This window comes from Mirounga leonina, unplaced genomic scaffold (genome assembly GCF_011800145.1).
Source record: "Mirounga leonina isolate KUSES-001 unplaced genomic scaffold, KU_Mleo_1.0 Mir_54, whole genome shotgun sequence".
Classification (NCBI taxonomy): domain Eukaryota; kingdom Metazoa; phylum Chordata; class Mammalia; order Carnivora; family Phocidae; genus Mirounga; species Mirounga leonina.
The window spans coordinates 11,440,289-11,456,563 of NW_023270812.1; the positions used below are offsets into that span (position 1 = coordinate 11,440,289).

Here is a 16,275-nt window from a genome sequence, read left to right on the forward strand (position 1 = left end):
GGGGGTCAGCACCTGGGGCTCAGCACCTGTGGGTCAGCACCTGCGGGTCAGCCCCTGCGGGGTCAGCCCCTGGGGGTCAGCACCTGCAGGGTCAGCACCTGCGGGGTCAGCCCCTGCAGAGTCAGCCCCTGGGGGTCAGCCCCTGCGGGGTCAGCACCTGCAGAGTCAGCCCCCGGGGGTCAGCACCTGGGGGTCCGGCGCCCCAGCCCTCACCTTGATGCAGTGGTACGTGGCGTTGGTTGCACAGACCAGGTTCTTGTTCGGCCAGCCATCCAGGTCCGAGTCCTCCCCGCAGATGAGCCCGTCACCCGCGTAGCCCGTCTGGCACTCACACTTGTACATGGGGTCGCTGAAATGCCCCAGGTAGATGCATTCCGCGTGCCTGTGGCAGGCGTGGGTCTTGTCCTTGCACGGGTTTTCAGGCTCACACACCTGCGGGAAAAGGGCCACGTGGTGAGGACACACGGAGACTCCACCCCGCATGTGCAGGGTCAGAGGTGGGTGCTCGGGGACAAGCGCAGGGGTGCAGGGCCCCCCTCGGTGCTGCAGGGACAGCAGGTGCCGGGCAGGCACCCAGAGACTCGGAGTGATGCTCTCTGGGGGTGTTCCCCAGTGGCAAGACGTCTGAACCCACAGGTGACCATGGGCTGTCCTCGGGCTCCTTGCAGGAAAGCTCCGCTCCCCCCATCCCCCGCTGGTCCTGTCGGGGTGGTGGACAGGCTCCCACGGCCCTCCGCCTGCCCCAGGGAGGCCGCCCGTTCTCCTCCACACCCCCTCTGCCCAGTGCCCTGGGCTCTTGCCAACAGATTTACAGCCTTTCTGCAGCACACATGGGGCCGGGCTGCTCACCTGCTTCTCGGTCCTGGCCGCCTCCAGGCCGACGCCGAAGGGTTGGGTCCCTTTGTAACGAGGAGGGCATGGCAGGCAGTGGAAGCCCGGGTTAGTGTTGACGCAGCGGTGGGCTTTGCTCGTGGCGAAGCAGACGTCCGTGACCACAGTGCACTGCGGGATGGGCAGGCGTGAGCCCCGTCCCCGTCTCCGCGGGCACCCCTCCCCCGGGGCGGGCACCCACCTCATCCAGGTCCTCACAGTGCATGCCGTTGCCCAGGAAGCCCACGGGGCAGGCACCGCAGGACCAGGAGCCGTCGGGGAAGCTGCTGCACTGGGCCCCGGGAAAGCAGGGGTTGGACAAGCAGCCGTCTACGTGGGAGGACGCAGGCGGGTTAGCTGGGGCCCGCGATCCCCGAGCCACGTGCGGAAGGACGCCCCGAGGGGCTCAGCTGCAGGAAACTGAGCTACTCAGGGAGGCCGGGGGCGCCCTGCAGAGTCACACCTCCAAGACTAGATCCTGGACGGTACAAACATGGGCACGATGGCTGTCATCACGCAAACGCTCCCTCTGCACCGTGCGCGTCCCGTGTTCACATAGGAACGCTGACGAGCACGGCGGCAGAGCGCCAGGGTCAGGGCGCGAGCCGACCTTTCTTTTCTGTCTTCCTACTCTTCCGCCCTTGGTTTTTCTGCTGGTATGCCTGCCCCCGCCCGCACACCCACCTATGGGGCAGCTCCTCTTATTGCACATCTGATGCTCCTTGACGTCCCCCACGCAGTCCTTGCCGCTGTGCCGCGGTGCGGGGCTGTTGCAAACGCGCGTCCGCTCCCGGATCCCGCCGGCACACGTGACGGTGCAGGCTGACCACGGGGACCAGGGGCTCCACCGGCCGTCGACTGCAAGCAGAGAGCACAGAGCGTCAGTGGGGAAGGCGACCTACGCGGGAAGAGCCGGTGCAGCGGGGGCTCCACACAGGGCTGGAAACTCGGGAAGAGCGTGTGCCGTGGCCCTAAGCTCGGGGGTAGTGCCGACGGCGGATTTCGGTTAGGGTGGTTTTCACCCCCGGGAAGAGAAATCACACGGGCGCTGGGAGTGGAAGCTGACCGCCGGCAGGGCCCTGCGGTGCAGGGGCGCCTAGTCAGGGAAGAGCTCACGTTCATTTTAATGGACAGCTTAAAAGCGAGAGAAAGCTCCCTGCATTCTCCTTTCCGAGGGCTGTCGTGCAGGGCATGAATGGGGCTTCTGGAAGGTCTCTGGGCACCTGTCTCCCGGTCTAGCTGCGCAGCAAGCCGTCCCCGAGACCCACCGTTCCGGGCCATCCACAGGGCCCCCAGAAAAGGGCACGCGGAAACAGCTCCCACGGTTCTGGCTGATGTTCCCTTAATCGTGGATGAGCTCAGGCAAGGTCAGAGCCCGCAAGCGATCAGATTCACCCCAAAGCCCGCTTCCAGCAAGGAGCCAGCCAGAGTTCGGTGGCACCTCGAGGGCTCCATCCCGGTCCCGATGCTGCCGGGCAGGGGTGGCCTGGTCCTGGAGCCCAGGTCCCCACTGTCTCGAGCGCCCGCTCCCGCCCTGCCTCACCCCACCTACTTGGACATGGGGCGCCCTGGCAGCCCTTCGTCTCGCGGCCACTTCCTTTGCAGTTCTTGCCCCCCATTTGGGGGACCGGCGAGTTGCAGAGCCGGATGCGCGTGATGTTGCCGATGCCGCAGGTCACTGAGCAGGACGACCAAGGCGACCAGTGGCTCCAGCCCCCGTCCTGCCGGACTAGCACACGGACAAGGACAAGGATGTCAGGGTGGCCACTGCCCTGGCGTTCGCTCACGCACAGCGGTGGGGGCGGGGAGCACTAGCAGGGGAAGGAGCCTCACCCCGCAGGAGCCCCCGGTCAAGCCTGAGGGGCCCCAGAAACGCAGCCTGTCCCCACAGGCCCCCAGACCCAAAGGCTGGCGACGCCGACCCCGCCCCCCGGCCCCACACCCGACACTCACTGCGATTGTCACACTTGCCCAGGCTGCACGCCCGCGTCTGGATGGACGGCCCCAGGCAGGTGTTGCTGGTGACGTCACAGGACCGCCCTCTCTGCTGGGTGCCCGAGTCACAGCTGGTGGAGCACTCGGTCCACTCTGCCCAGGGGGACCAGCCCTCCTCGCTGTCCAGCGCTGCGGGCGAAGCACAGGCCTGTCAAGCCTCCGCCCAGGGTGGCCGCGGGCCGGGCCGGCCCGGGAAGGGCCCGCGAGGCAGAAGCTGTGTGCTGGGGAAGGCGGGCTTGCGGAGTGCACCCTCCCCCGAGCCGGGCGCCCGGTGGGGCTCACCCCAGTGACCTGACGTCCACACCTGGGTCGGCGCTCGGGGCTGCCTTCCCGGGCGGGATGGAGAGGCACATGGGGATGCCCGCAGAGCACCACAGAGACCACGGGGTCCACCATCTGCGTGCTGAGCCCCACCCATCACCCGTGTCAGGGAAGGGGGGGGGCCTACACATGTCTTAGGATGGTTCACAGGAGAGAGTCCAGAATCATGCCTACACGGGGCTTTATGGGACTTACTAAGATTTAGTTTGCTTCCATTTTAACCTCCACTGCTGAGTTACATATGATAAGGAAATGTTCCAATTTGCTTGAAATTACAGGTCACCAAACTTAGCCCCAAATAATTTAAATCGGGACCAGTTAAATGAAAAGGCAATTTCCTGCAAAGAAAGTCTTCCGAGTGAATTACAATCTGTAAGTAAGAGAAAGACAGTAACCTCCTTCGAGAGATCTGGCTGGTGAGTGCAAAACGCACTGCTTCCCCGCGGTCGTGCCTGGCGAGGATTAAACGTCCCAGAAAGCAGGAAACCAGACGAGAATAAGGCCACAGAGCCCGCTCTCCACAGCGTGGAGCGCCTCCCTCTAGTCAGACGTGGGCCCTGCCTCTCGGGGTCGTGTTGTCGTCTCTCGCCGCGCTCTAAGGCGCGTCAAGCACTCACACGGACACGGTCTACTTTAATATTGTCCGTTTCAACCATAAAACTAACCCCGTGTAGTGGGCAGATTGCAGCTCTCCTGCTCCCGAGTGTGAGGCCCCAGGCCGGTGGCGGGTCTGCAGGTAGAGCCTCAGGCTCAGAGCAGGAGAGCAGGCGGCGCCCCGAGCTCCGCGTGCACTTACAGCGCAAGCAGGACGGACAGCACTCTCCTTCCACAAAGGATGGGCTGGCGCAGGGGGCCGGGGGGCAGGTGATTTGGTGGCAAATGGTTTTAAATTTCTGCAGGCAGAGAAAGGGGTCCGTGTAACACTCCTTTAAAAGAACAAGCATTGGCGCGAGCGCTGCATGGGAAGGGCCAGGAGGATGGCTGTGTCCGTCCTGGCATCACAGACACGGGACATAAAGGCGGGCCATCCACGCACCACGGGCAGGAGGGCCAGGTCTGTGAGCACCGTGGACCCCGAGGCCGCCATCAGTGGAAACGGGGACCGCTGACCAAGGGGAAGAGGCTAAGGTACCTATCACCATGTGGGCAGTGACCTGCACCTCCGGACTCTGCGGAGCCGCCCGCCTGGAGTTACACGCGCTGGCCGGCTCCACCCCGGCCACCTTCCGCCCCCCGTGGGACAGTCATTCACCTCATGGAGTTCGGTTTCCTTTGTGCAGGGCGGTGGGATTGGCTGGAGCCTTACTTACGGTCAACGCCGCCCTCACGGCCCTCACACCGGGTCTTCTGAGGCAGCTGCACACGTTCTGGGGCTCGCCAGGGAAGACTGGGGGCGCGGCCACCCCGCGCAGGGCCCCCGAGAGGAGGAGCGTTCCCGCCCCTCACCTTGCAGGTGCACTTGGTGCAGCTGTCCACCACCCACGTCTCATTTTCCGCGAAGAACCGGCCGTCCTGCCAGCAAGCGGACATGTTCCTCGTCTTAGGCAGGCCACCGATGAGCTCCCAGAGGAACTGGTTATCGTTCGACTGGAAGGTTGAGGGGAATGTTTCAGCATAGATGGATACAACGTACCCACTCACCATGCTCACAGACCAGAAAGAACGCGCCTCCTTGACCGAAGAGCGCCCGCGGTCTGGGCTAGAGCCGCCAGCCCTGCGGGAGGCTCTGCGTGGGCAACACAGCCGCCTGGTTGACGTGAAACCTCCCCCAAGCAGGGTCACGCGGCAGCGACCGTAGCCGGGCAGGCCTGCGGCCATCACCTCACAGACGGTCGGGAGCTCGCGGACGCTGCACGCCTGCCCAGGGGGCTCCAGCCCTGGGGCCGACCGCACCTCGGGGCCCGGCGGCCGGCGGTGCTGGATGGGGAAGGGACCCTCCCGGCCAAGCGCCACTGAAAACTGACACCCAATTTGTGAATTCACACATTCTTCCAGAAATGACGGGCCCGGTCTGAGAATGCAATGGCGAGGATGCGCACAGACCTAATTCTTGCTCCCTTGGGGCTACAGACTAGAAGAATGATCAGGTTTTGAACAAAATCAAGTAAGTGAAAGTGAAACATCCGACAGGTGTTTCTGCCGCTCCCCCCACTGATGCACTGTGGGCTCCCCCCGCACGCAGGGGCTTCTGGGTGGGGTCACAGCCCCCTGAGAATCCCCAGCCTGTGACCTCGGCCTCGAGGCCGCACACCAGCAGGGGAGGCATGGGTCCTCTCTTGCCCCAGAATGCACAGAAACACTCCGTCCATGAGGTCTCGGGGAGGTCACACGTGCCCCACCCCCGAATCCAAGCTCAGCAAACTTGTCCCAAAGCCCTTTTCATCTCCTCCTGCCTGGGTGGCTCCCGGGTCTGCGCAGCGAGGCCTCCAGCGCCCCCAGGGAAGACTCTCGCTTCGCGTGGCGAGAGTGCCCACAAGAGCAGGCCTCCTGCCTCCGAGTCCCAGCTTCCTGCCCCACGCAGGGTGGGCGTGGTTGGCACTCCTGCCTCCCTCCTACCCCAGGGCCACATACACGCTGGAAGTTTCCAGAAGGCGCCCAGCCTTTGCCACGAGCCCCCGTAGCCACGCACATTGTCTCTACCACCCACAGAGTGGAAACTGAGCTGGCCCCACCCCATCCGGGGCCACGGTCAGAACGTGGCTCCGGGCCCTTTCCTGGGGGGCAGAGGGTGAGAACGGGCACCCCCCCACCACTGAGCCGCTCTCCAGGCAGGAGGAGACCCCAGACCTGCAGACCCTCCAGACCGTCCCCCCTGCCGCCTGTCTCCCTTCTCGTGGGCGCCACGATGTTCCCGTCCCGAGCCAGCAGAGAGCACATCGCGGGGGGCTGGCTCCCGTCACCCGAGTCTCTGCTTTCTCCCTGATACGCTGGGCGCCTGGCGGGTACCTCCTGCCCGTGTCCTTACGGCCCAGACCTCCACAGCTGGTCCTCGCCGCACCCAGACTTTCCACAAAAGCACCTCCTTGTCCCTCAGAAGTTGAATCTGCTGGGGACACGAGCGTCCCCTGCTTGAGAACCATCCTGAGCACGTGGAGCCCGTGGGCCTCAGTGATTCAGAGTTCTCTGCCCCCCACCTGCCCATCTCCCTGCCCGCGGCTCCGCCAAACGCCCCAGGAAGCGGCCGGCCCGCACCCACCACTTTCCGCAGGTTCTCGTGCAGCTCATTGACGATGACGTGCAGCCCCGACAGCTCGGTGATCATGGTGCCCAGCTCCTCACAGGAGCGCTCACACACCTCCGGCCTCCTGTGCGCACCTGGGCCCGCGTACTCGGGGGCCACCTGCGGGCTCAGGTGCAGAGTCTCTGTGGTCTCACTGATGGCATTGGCTTCAGCTGCGGGAAGCACAGGGACGGCGGTGAGCGCGGCCTGGCCACGCGGAGGTGGTGCCACGGAGAAGGCTGGGCCCACGCCGCGCGGGCGCAAGGCCCACCCAAGAACAGCGAGTGACGGCACCGCGTCCATCACGGCCTTGCTGGTAAAACAGGACTCTGCCCACTTGGTGACACCTGCCAACAGCGCCTCGGACGGCCACCAGCCGGGCAGCAGTGACGCTCAGGAACAGGGCGGGAGCGGAAGCCCGGAGCCTGGCTACTGTCCACGCACATGGGGTGGACCTGCGCCCGCAAGGGACTCTGACGAGAGGAGGCGATCTCCAGTGACAGTCTCGTTCTTCCGTCCCCACCAGATCTGCTTCCCACCATGTGTTCTCGGGAAATCCGCGGCCTACCCCCAAGCTCCTCGCTTGCCCATTTTTCTATTCCAAACACTCTATACATTGTCCACTTGCTCCGCATCAAGGCGGATTCAGCTGTCTTCACGCTAATCAGCGGCTTGTCAGACCTCACCAGCCCTCCCTCACACTCACGTCCTCTCTCCGTCCACCCTGCGGCGTCCCCTGGAGGGAAGGGCAGATCCCTCAGACACTCAACCAGGGGATCCCCCTCGCTGCCCCTGTAAGCTGCACAAACTCTGGGGTCCCCACCACGGGACGGGCTAGGACACAAACTGGAAACGGACTTGGGCCAGTCCAGAGAGAGGGGCCGTCCCCCACAGAAGCCAGACCGGCCTAGACGTGGCCGTGCCCCCCACCGCGTGAGTGTCACGGGAGTAAGATGCCCTGCATCTCTCGGCATCTCACTGCTGAGTTACACCTTGCGAACACGATCATTCTGCTGGGCCTCTCGCTGTTGAAGTTTTATTACTCGGTCACAAATCCTTGCCCCAATCACACTGACCTTGGGAGCTCCCCCACCTTGCTGGCTGGACGGGGCACATACCCCACAAACATAAACATACCACTCACTGCACACGGGTATCAGATTAAAAACAGTGAAGCACCCACGAATGTGCCCCGTGGCCCACCACCGCCTGATTTCAGACAGACCCCAGAGCAGCTCCTCAGGACGGGACACCCTACAGTCACAGAACCCGGTCCCTCTGACGAGACGCACGGCAGGGTCGCCTGTGGGTAGACCTGGGACCCGGACTAGAGTCCCCTTCTCCTGCTATCGAGGGTGAAGGGTCTCCACACCCCGCGGGGCTCAGCACCTGGAAGGGTGCTCAGCTTTCCCGTAAACACAGCACAGCCCCCTCGAGTCAGGGCACCCCGAGAACCACTCTGTTTTCTCTGAGTCTGTGGAACTTTCCCACGCGGTTAGTGTCAGATGTCCGTTTACTATCCTAGGTTTTTCTGAACTTTTTGCTTTTTAAAGACCACATTCCCCCCAAAAAAGGCAATGGCTTAAATCACAGGGACCAATAGTTGCCAAGTTAGCTGGGCTGGAGACGCAGGGGATGAGGTCTAAGCCCCAGCGGCTACTGCAAACAAGGAGCTTGTAACGGGGCAAGCACTACCAAGCTCTCTCCACTCCACTGTCTGGCTAAAAATCACTCTCCGAATTCCTTTCCTGCCCTGTACTTCACTGACCCTCCATGGAAAATGTGCAGATGGATAGCTGCACAGCCTCTGAGGTGACCCCCGGCCGGCCGAGCGGCGATCCCAGCGCCAGCAGGGCAGACACACAGGGTCCTGGCTCCTACACAGGCCAAGTGCCGCTCCCAGCTCGGGGGAGTGCGGGTCACAGAGCCACCGTTGAGCATTAGACATCACATCCTCCACACTCTCCACACATCGATCGTAAGAGAACGATTTATGTGTCAGACTGTGCAGTTGACACAAAGAAGGGTCTCAATGACAATAACCCACGGGAACCTGAGCTAGGAGACCCGGTGGGCGTCCAGCCCACGGGTAGTCACACCCAGCAGCCGTGGACCCCGGAGCCCCAGCTTCTTTATTGAAAAACAAACGAGCCCATCCCAGAGGCATTTTGAAGATGCACTGACATTGAGTTTAAAGAGCCCAGCAGACTGGGCTTCATAAAGTAAATGCTCAAGAACATGTTGTCAAATTACAGCCCGAGGCAAATGCAAAAGGCAATGAACACACGACGTGAGATTATCTGTCAATGGTTCCAACAGTGTAGATGTTTTCATCAATGGGCTTGTCAACGGCTGTGAGGAGCGTGAGAAAACCCCCATGAACCTCGTGGGGCAAATATCTGTGGTGTTAGCTTATAGAGATGGTCTTCACACATTAATAGACTGGAAAATTTGCATGTATTCCTGTTAAAATGCAGGGATTGGCTTTTGGGCTTGTAAAATGGATTATTTTGGATTATTAAAATATATTCAAAATTAATCGTTCAAGCAGTTTATCATTTGCAGATGTCAGCATGTCTAAGTTGACCAGCAAACTCACTCAAAGACAATAATGGCACTTTATTAGAATACTTTTTCTTAAATCCCCACTAGCACCCCCCATGTACACACACCCATGCACACACACAGAGACACACTCACACATGTACACACATGTATATACACAGATACACACAGAAAGACTCATGCACACTCACACATACACACACACAACGCACACATATCATAGTAGAAATCCATCCAAGACAAGAAAGGAAACATGAAATGTTATCCAAAGCACACCTACCTCCCTGACTTTGCTGACAACCTTTCTTGCTCAGAACATCTTCCGCTGAATTTTCAAACACTAAGTAGACATTCTGCAGCAAACCCTGGAAATACACATGAGGAGAGAAATAGAGCAGTGGACAAACATCAGATGTTTGAGGCTGAGCCAAGTGACATTTTGAAAATATAAGGTGTGATCTTTAAATAGCAAGAACATTTCCTTCCGTGCTTTTACGCTTGCAGGCTTGAGCTCTCTTTATCCTGGGTTATCCCGCGTCCGTTACTGCTGAAGCTTTGCTCTCAGCGCAGCATAGACCCGGGATCTTACATAGGAAGACAGGGGGGTGGCCCCAAGACACGTGTGCTAATTCTGTCTTCCGAACACGTCCGGTCGGGTGCTCTGGGCTGCGCCTCCTCGGCAGGGGACTCGGCTGACTCCTGGTTTCTGGCTAATGGTCTCAGAAGTGCCCGTGGTCTAATCACAGACGTGGTCACTCAAAGGGGAGAGTGCCTTCCACCCCGTGAGCAGTCAGCAGCTCATTCGGCAGGGCCCACAGGACCTTCCTGACGGCCACCAGAGCCTCGTTCAACGACCGGTGAGGACTCTAGCCTTCTACTCAAAGAACTGAATTTAAAGACACACTGATTTCCAAAGAAGGCAGGTCTGGAGGAGAGCAATGCCCTGATGCCCCTGTGGTTCTAAACGCTTGTGGCTGTAGAAAGATCTTCCAAAAACTACTTCAACATGAATGTATTTTAAGATGCACATGGAGCTATCCCCTCATAAATCAACAGCCCTTTTCCTAAAAAGCGTGACTGTTAATCTGCTTCCCCAGCATCTCAGTGCTAAACGGGGAGCAGGCAGTGGGTTCCACATACGGAGCCTGGGATTGCCAGGACATTGATGCCTTGGTCATCAAATCTGTCTTCAGTCTGGAAACCAGTGACCGTTTGCACAGGTAAGAAAGCACACCTGGGACAACGTGCTCTGCTTGTCTATGGCTGAGGAAGGCGTGCACACACACCTGGGCATATGTGTGTGTGTACTGGTGTGCCCACACGTGGATGCATACGGTAAACACACGTGTGTGGTTGTGTGTGCGAGTGTGTACGTGCGTGTGCATATGCACACGTGACGTTTCTGTGTGCATGTCTCTGCGCATCTGCACAGGGTGGCGTGTGTCTCCCAGGCTGGGCCTGACCTGTTCCAGCAGACAGGCCCTTGCTGGTCCGCTCCCAGCTCCCATTCCCCTGCCTCACGCGTCTGCCGCGACCCTGCCGTACGTACCCTGAAGTGACTTTCTCGCGAAGAGCCCTTGGCCACGTACATCCTGCTCTTTTCTGTCTGGAGCTGCTCATAGAAAGGCTCATCCAGCGTGAAGCTGTCAATCAGGTCACAGTCCACGTACAAGCTGTAGGTCTCCCCGGTCACCTGCACGGTGACGTTCTTCCACTGGGAGTCAGCCAGGCCCACGTCCTCCAGGGAGATGACGTGTTGGGTGCCGTCTATCCAGTAGGTAAGGTCCAGCGTGTCTGCTGGGCCATTGGAGACAATTTCGAATTGCCTCTGGGAGGTGCCGGGGCCCTCCAGAGCCAGGAGCGTGCCCCGGGACTTGGGGTCCTGCTTCAGGCTGGCCAAGAGAAAGAACCCCTCCTTTTGCTGCATGATCTTGGCGATCCTGCTGAGGTAATCTGCGTTCACCGGCGGAATGTAGTCAAAGCGGACGAAGCGATAGGCAGGCACACTGGGGTCAGGCCCCCGGAACTGCTTGGCCCCAATGGTCTTCCTGTTTATGTTGCTGATGCTGAAAAGGTTGAAGCCCGTGTCCTCGTCCTGGCCACTGGCTGCTGGCGCAGACAGAACAGGGAGGTTACCAGCAGGCAGGGCGAGCGGGAACCCAGGGGGGGATTTTTACACGCAGGGAGCAAACCGTGATTTCATGTGCGACTGAGTCCGTGTGGCCTGGGGTGTCCCCGGGCTCCCCTCCCTTTCTATCAGGGTGCTAATGGCAGCTTTCATGTAAAACCATTATCCTCTCTCTCCGGGCTGCTTCCCGAAAGGGGGCCCCCGAGACAGCTGCTGGTCACAGATCTTGCTTCCATCCTTGACTGTGCAGGGAGCGTGCACCAGAAGGTAAACCGAGCACATTGTCTAGATTAGCTGGCATTCTCCACAGCCAGATTTTCTCGGGGGAGGAAGCACTGCCCCAAGGTGGGTTCCGCACACCTTCCAGAATCCGTCTCCTGCTCTCCCACCCAGATCCGAACCGTAGGTGGGGCCCTGTCTCTACCATTTGATCGCCCAGAAAACAAGCCTGCAAAGGAAATGGGCCTCGGTCCTTGCTATGGATGCACTACATGTTGCTTTCCTATAAAGATCATGTGACTTACACACGTTACATTGTATCTCTTTATTTTGCAGAAGTATATTCTGCTAGACTTACTGACTCGCTCTGAGACTCTGAGACAGTGGTGGGTCTCAAGTCTGCAAATCAATGGTTTTAAGTCACCATCTGAACGACTGGAAAGAAAAGTGATCGGACCATCCCAAAATCTAACAGTTTAAATAATTGAAAATAATTTACTGAACAGAAATTTTAAACGAAGCATAGCTTTCCATCTACTACGTGGCAAGTTCAAACATTATATTCACAGTGTTGCTGATCCAAGTGTGAATTCTACCACCTTTAATAGAGCCATTTGGCAATACATCAAAAATCCTTAAAATAATTCAAAACTTTGACTCAGCAATTTTACTTTTGGAACTTTTTCTAAGGATATAAACACAAATACTAGTAGAGATTTATTCACAACTGGATTCCTGGTGGCATCATTTATACTCATGATAATGAAGTAATGATATAGATGGAGATTGGTCTAAAAATTATCAGGGTTATCTTTTGATGGAACATTATACAGTCCTTAAAGACCATGTTGTATGAAAATAAACACATGGGAAAATATTTATGATATATTTTCAAGTAGGGAAAAAGTGGGAATAAAAGAGTTCTAAAGCACCAACCACCTGCAGTCTTACAAATGCAGCATTGGGGAAAAAAAAGGCTAAATGTGCACAGCAAATGTTGTGTCTCTAGGTGAAAGAGTATTTTTCTCTAATACCTAGATTTTCCAAAAATAAGTAATTTTTTATTATGTGGACTCAAAAGTAAGTAAATATTTATTGAAAAGAAAGTTCTGGATGTTCTAAGGAATGGCAGTCACGTTACCTGCTGGGGTCCGATAGCCCCAACAACCAGAGATGCTGTCCACACTCACCTTGCATGCCAGACGAGGCCCAGAGGGCGAGCAGCACCAGCGTCCAGAGCATCCTGCCGTCCACCGCCGAACCCTACGGAGGAATCAGACCCCTGTTACACAGGTACACACAGCAGCAACTTTCCGTGTCGGCTGGAATTTTCACTCACATGAACTGTTTGTGCATCACAATCAAAAACAAGTGGATTTGTGGGAAGTAAATGCTAGATAAGAAATTAGCTTTTCAAAGGGGGCTCTCCTGACTGTAGCTAGTTTTTATTGGAGTAGCATGTGTTGACAAAGCACTGTGCTAATCACGATCTCAGTATTCACATTATTTGATCCGCATAATGACCTAGGAGGCAAATACTGTTATTACCATCCCATTTTACAGATGGGTAAATGAAGAACCAGAAGAGTTAAAGTGCTTGCCCAGAGCAACGCTGCTGGTGTGAAGTGCAGCCAAGACTTAAACCCAGGAAGCATGAATTTAGGAAAGTATCAGCATTATTTAGAAAATCATCTACAAAGACATCTTTGAGTGAATAGCCAAGAAAACAAAAGTTGTGCATGACTTAAATAGAATAAATATTAACTGTGTGCAGGAGAAGTAAATTTAATTGGTGTATCATAACCACAAAAAAACATAGCATTCTACTGAGCAATCACTTTTACTCGGCTCTTCTGTTTTCCTGCAGGCCTGTTTTTCCATTCTTGAGGATTTTCAGTTGGCGTGGTTCAGACCAGCAGACGCTGGGCCAGAACTCAGGAGAGCTGGACAGAAGCCCGCTCGGCTCTTAACCCCTGCTCCGCTTTGGTGCTCCAGCACCAGCCTCGCGTGCCGGCACATGGGACACGGAGGTCCCTCCCAGCAGTAGGATGCTTCGGGCTCTGGATCCAAGCCAGCGCGGAGACCCCAGCCCCTCCCCTCGGAGGAGAGCAAAGCTCCTGAGCAGCTCAGCGCTGAAGGAAGCCAAGCAGCACCTCTCCAGAAGGATCTGGTGAACTAGAAGCAGCCGTGCTCCTGGGAGGGAGGAGTGTGCCCCAGGAGCAGGGGCGGCTGTGCAGGCCCCTCGGGACCCTCTGGAGTCTGGACTCCGCGGCATGCAACCTCTCCACAGACACGTCCGCGGGCCTGGTTGTTTTCCAGCCGCGCATTGCGAGGAGGCGGGCCACAGCGGGCTCCAGGCCGTGCCACCGACGCGGGCCTACTCAACCTCCCACCTCAGCTTCGTCACCTGCCGAATGAAGAACGGTCGTTTGAAGCGTCCACTGACAGGGTCACGGGGAGAACTGAGCTAAGTGAGTCCGTACTGTAAAAGGTGGGCGCAGCACGGCGGACGCAGGCGTTTGCTGAACGCCCTGCACGGCTGTCCCCTGGACCACTCTCTCCGTGACTTTCCAGCACAGTAGGGATGCCGCTATCCGGCTGCTCGAAGGGCTGAGGTCCCGAGGAAGCGATCTAGGGAACTCAGAAGGACACCCGGCACTCAGTGAGCACCCGTAAGTGGTCTCAGTGTCAACAGTGGTGAGTGCATCCGGAATGCCCCCCGTGTCCCCTCGACCAGATGCGTGCTGTCCGTCTCCTGCGGACACGGGGTGACGGCTGGCTCTGGCAAAGGTGGGCTCCCTCCAAAATGCACTTTTTTGAGGTCTGGAGGCCCAGCTTCCTGAGTGTCGACTTAACCAGAGTAACTCGAACTCTGTTACTAACAAAACCAAACCTCTGGTCCCCAAAAGAAGAGTGTCACCGGGTGTCGGCACTCTGGCCAAATGAGTGAGGGGGTCACATCTGGTCTCACGGAGTCATGGCAAGACCAGGATTGGCTGGGAGAGTCGCCCCACTTACTACATGCTGTGTCCCAGACAACACGCAGTACAGACACACAGACGCACGCTGTCCTCACCGGGCACTTGACTTCCACACACTCTCCGTGTGTTTACGGCTCTATTTTTTCCAAAGAAAGACTTTCAAAGACTTTCTGCAGCAGAATGCAATTACAACACATAAAGATCTTTTACAATTCTTTTATATCAGCAATCAAAGCAGCAATAACTTTCCTAAGTGAACTCTAGTTCCGTCTGTCAGGAGGGACAGGATCGCGTAGGAGCCCCCCCGCCCTGACCCCCCCGCCCAGCCACACGGAAGCCTCCTACAGGGACTCCCGGGCCGGACCTTCCTGTGCAGACTGGCCCCCACTTGCAATCACAGCTGGATTCCAGGGTCCTCACCCACTTGGTCCATTATCCATTAATAACACTCAGAGACATTTCTGAGCTATTAGTGATGTTTAGAGTCGGAGCCTCTATAATCTCTCTGATCGTGTTTTCACTCTCTCAGGAGGATTTTTCTGGAACGCCTCCCACATGGTGCCCCGTCCACGACAAACGCTACTGTGGGAGCTTCTTACCCTGTAGCTGAAAGCACGAGCCTGTGCCCAGGCTTGCAGGCAGGTACACGCATGAGCGTCACGAGGACTGCCAGACAGGACGACTGCCAAGGAAGCTCCCCGCACAAGCTCTGCAGACAGAACACTTCCCCAGGGCTGGCTCACGTCAGCTCTGCTCACAGCGGGGGAGACGGGGTCTCAGACGAGCCCCACCTCACATTATCAATCTATGTGGCACTTTCTCCTTCTCCCTTCTCAGAAACCAAACCGCCGTTTCCGAAAATTAAAGTACAATGCAATGACTTTTGAATAGTTGTATAAAGTTCTTACCTGGCACGTGAAGCAGCTGAGGCGAGGGCTGAGGCGGTGCTGGGGGCCGGGTCCAGAGGACCAGGTCTCCGGCGTGCAGGAGGCTCAGCCGTCCCTGCAGACGAGCTGGGGTCGGCACCTCACTGGCCGCCCGGCAGCAGCGGCTGCTTTATATGCTCCGCTCTCCTGGGTGGTGCTGTCAGTCAGACACGGGAGGAAGCACGTTTAATTCATCCTTCGAAGGAGTGACATAATCCCCCTCCGCTCTGCGCACCTGGCACACGGTGTTGGTACCGCCCCGCTCCAGCCGGCCCTCCAGCTGGGGACGGCAGAGGAGGAGCCTCGCAAGAGGGGGAGCAAGCACTCACTTTCCCTGTCTTCTCTCAGGAAATAAAATGCTATAAATACAACCAGCAAGATTGTCTGGAACTCCCCTTTTTGCGGAAGAGAAAGATCGCAAGTTCCAGGGTTTTGAATAAGTTTCACATCAGCCAGACTGAGAAGGTCTTTCTAAACCAGATGAGTCACAATCATTAAGATGCAGAGCAATCTGCTGGTGGGAGGAGTCGATGTATGGATGAGCCTATTATATGGCTGAACTCATTTATCATGTGCAAAATAAATATTTGACTTAAGAAGAAGTCGGAAACTTTTATTTCTGCAGTTAGATGACTGAGAAAGAGGAGAGGGAGGATTTATTTCATCCAAATCCTGCACTGGGTGCTGTCTGGACCCCATGGGAGGCCTCCCCTGCAGGCACCCAGGACGGGGCCACATCCCTCTGGCACTTGATCCCCAGTGGTACAGACAACCCATCATCAGCATCCACGGGCTCACTTAGTGGGACAGCCTGCAGAATAAAGACTCAAGTATAATAATAGTGGCAAATGTCAGACACCCTGCCCCTCCCCAGAGCTCAACATCACCCACAGCAAGTGTGGACAGTGGTCAGAGGGAGGAGGTGGACAGAGGGAGGGGACAGACAGGGGATGGAGGAGGTAGATAGAGGGAGGAGGTAGACAGATGGAAGAGGTAGATAGAAGGAGGAGGTAGACAGAGGGAGGAGGGTGTGGACAGAGGGAGAAGGAG

At 57.3% G+C, this 16,275-nt stretch overlaps 1 protein-coding gene across 2 annotated transcripts in view; it reads right to left on the minus strand.

The window, feature by feature from the left end:
- LOC118001778 (thrombospondin-2) overlaps window positions 1-15,435 on the minus strand; it is a 25,139-nt gene extending 9,704 nt beyond the window's left edge. Inside the window, exons 1-13 of one of the 2 annotated variants that reach the window (XM_034991921.1) lie at window positions 15,208-15,435; window positions 12,509-12,581; window positions 10,521-11,080; window positions 9,252-9,336; window positions 6,383-6,579; window positions 4,633-4,773; window positions 3,983-4,079; window positions 2,824-2,994; window positions 2,423-2,599; window positions 1,555-1,728; window positions 1,073-1,200; window positions 850-1,002; window positions 214-432 (exon numbers count right to left, since the gene is read on the minus strand). In XM_034991921.1, coding sequence (XP_034847812.1) covers window positions 214-432; window positions 850-1,002; window positions 1,073-1,200; window positions 1,555-1,728; window positions 2,423-2,599; window positions 2,824-2,994; window positions 3,983-4,079; window positions 4,633-4,773; window positions 6,383-6,579; window positions 9,252-9,336; window positions 10,521-11,080; window positions 12,509-12,560 — 2,154 coding nt within the window. In that variant the 5' untranslated portion in view covers window positions 12,561-12,581; window positions 15,208-15,435. The remainder of the gene's footprint in view (window positions 1-213; window positions 433-849; window positions 1,003-1,072; window positions 1,201-1,554; window positions 1,729-2,422; window positions 2,600-2,823; window positions 2,995-3,982; window positions 4,080-4,632; window positions 4,774-6,382; window positions 6,580-9,251; window positions 9,337-10,520; window positions 11,081-12,508; window positions 12,582-15,207) is intronic. The other variant, XM_034991922.1, reaches the window with a different exon arrangement.
- Between the last annotated feature and the right edge of the window lie 840 nt (window positions 15,436-16,275).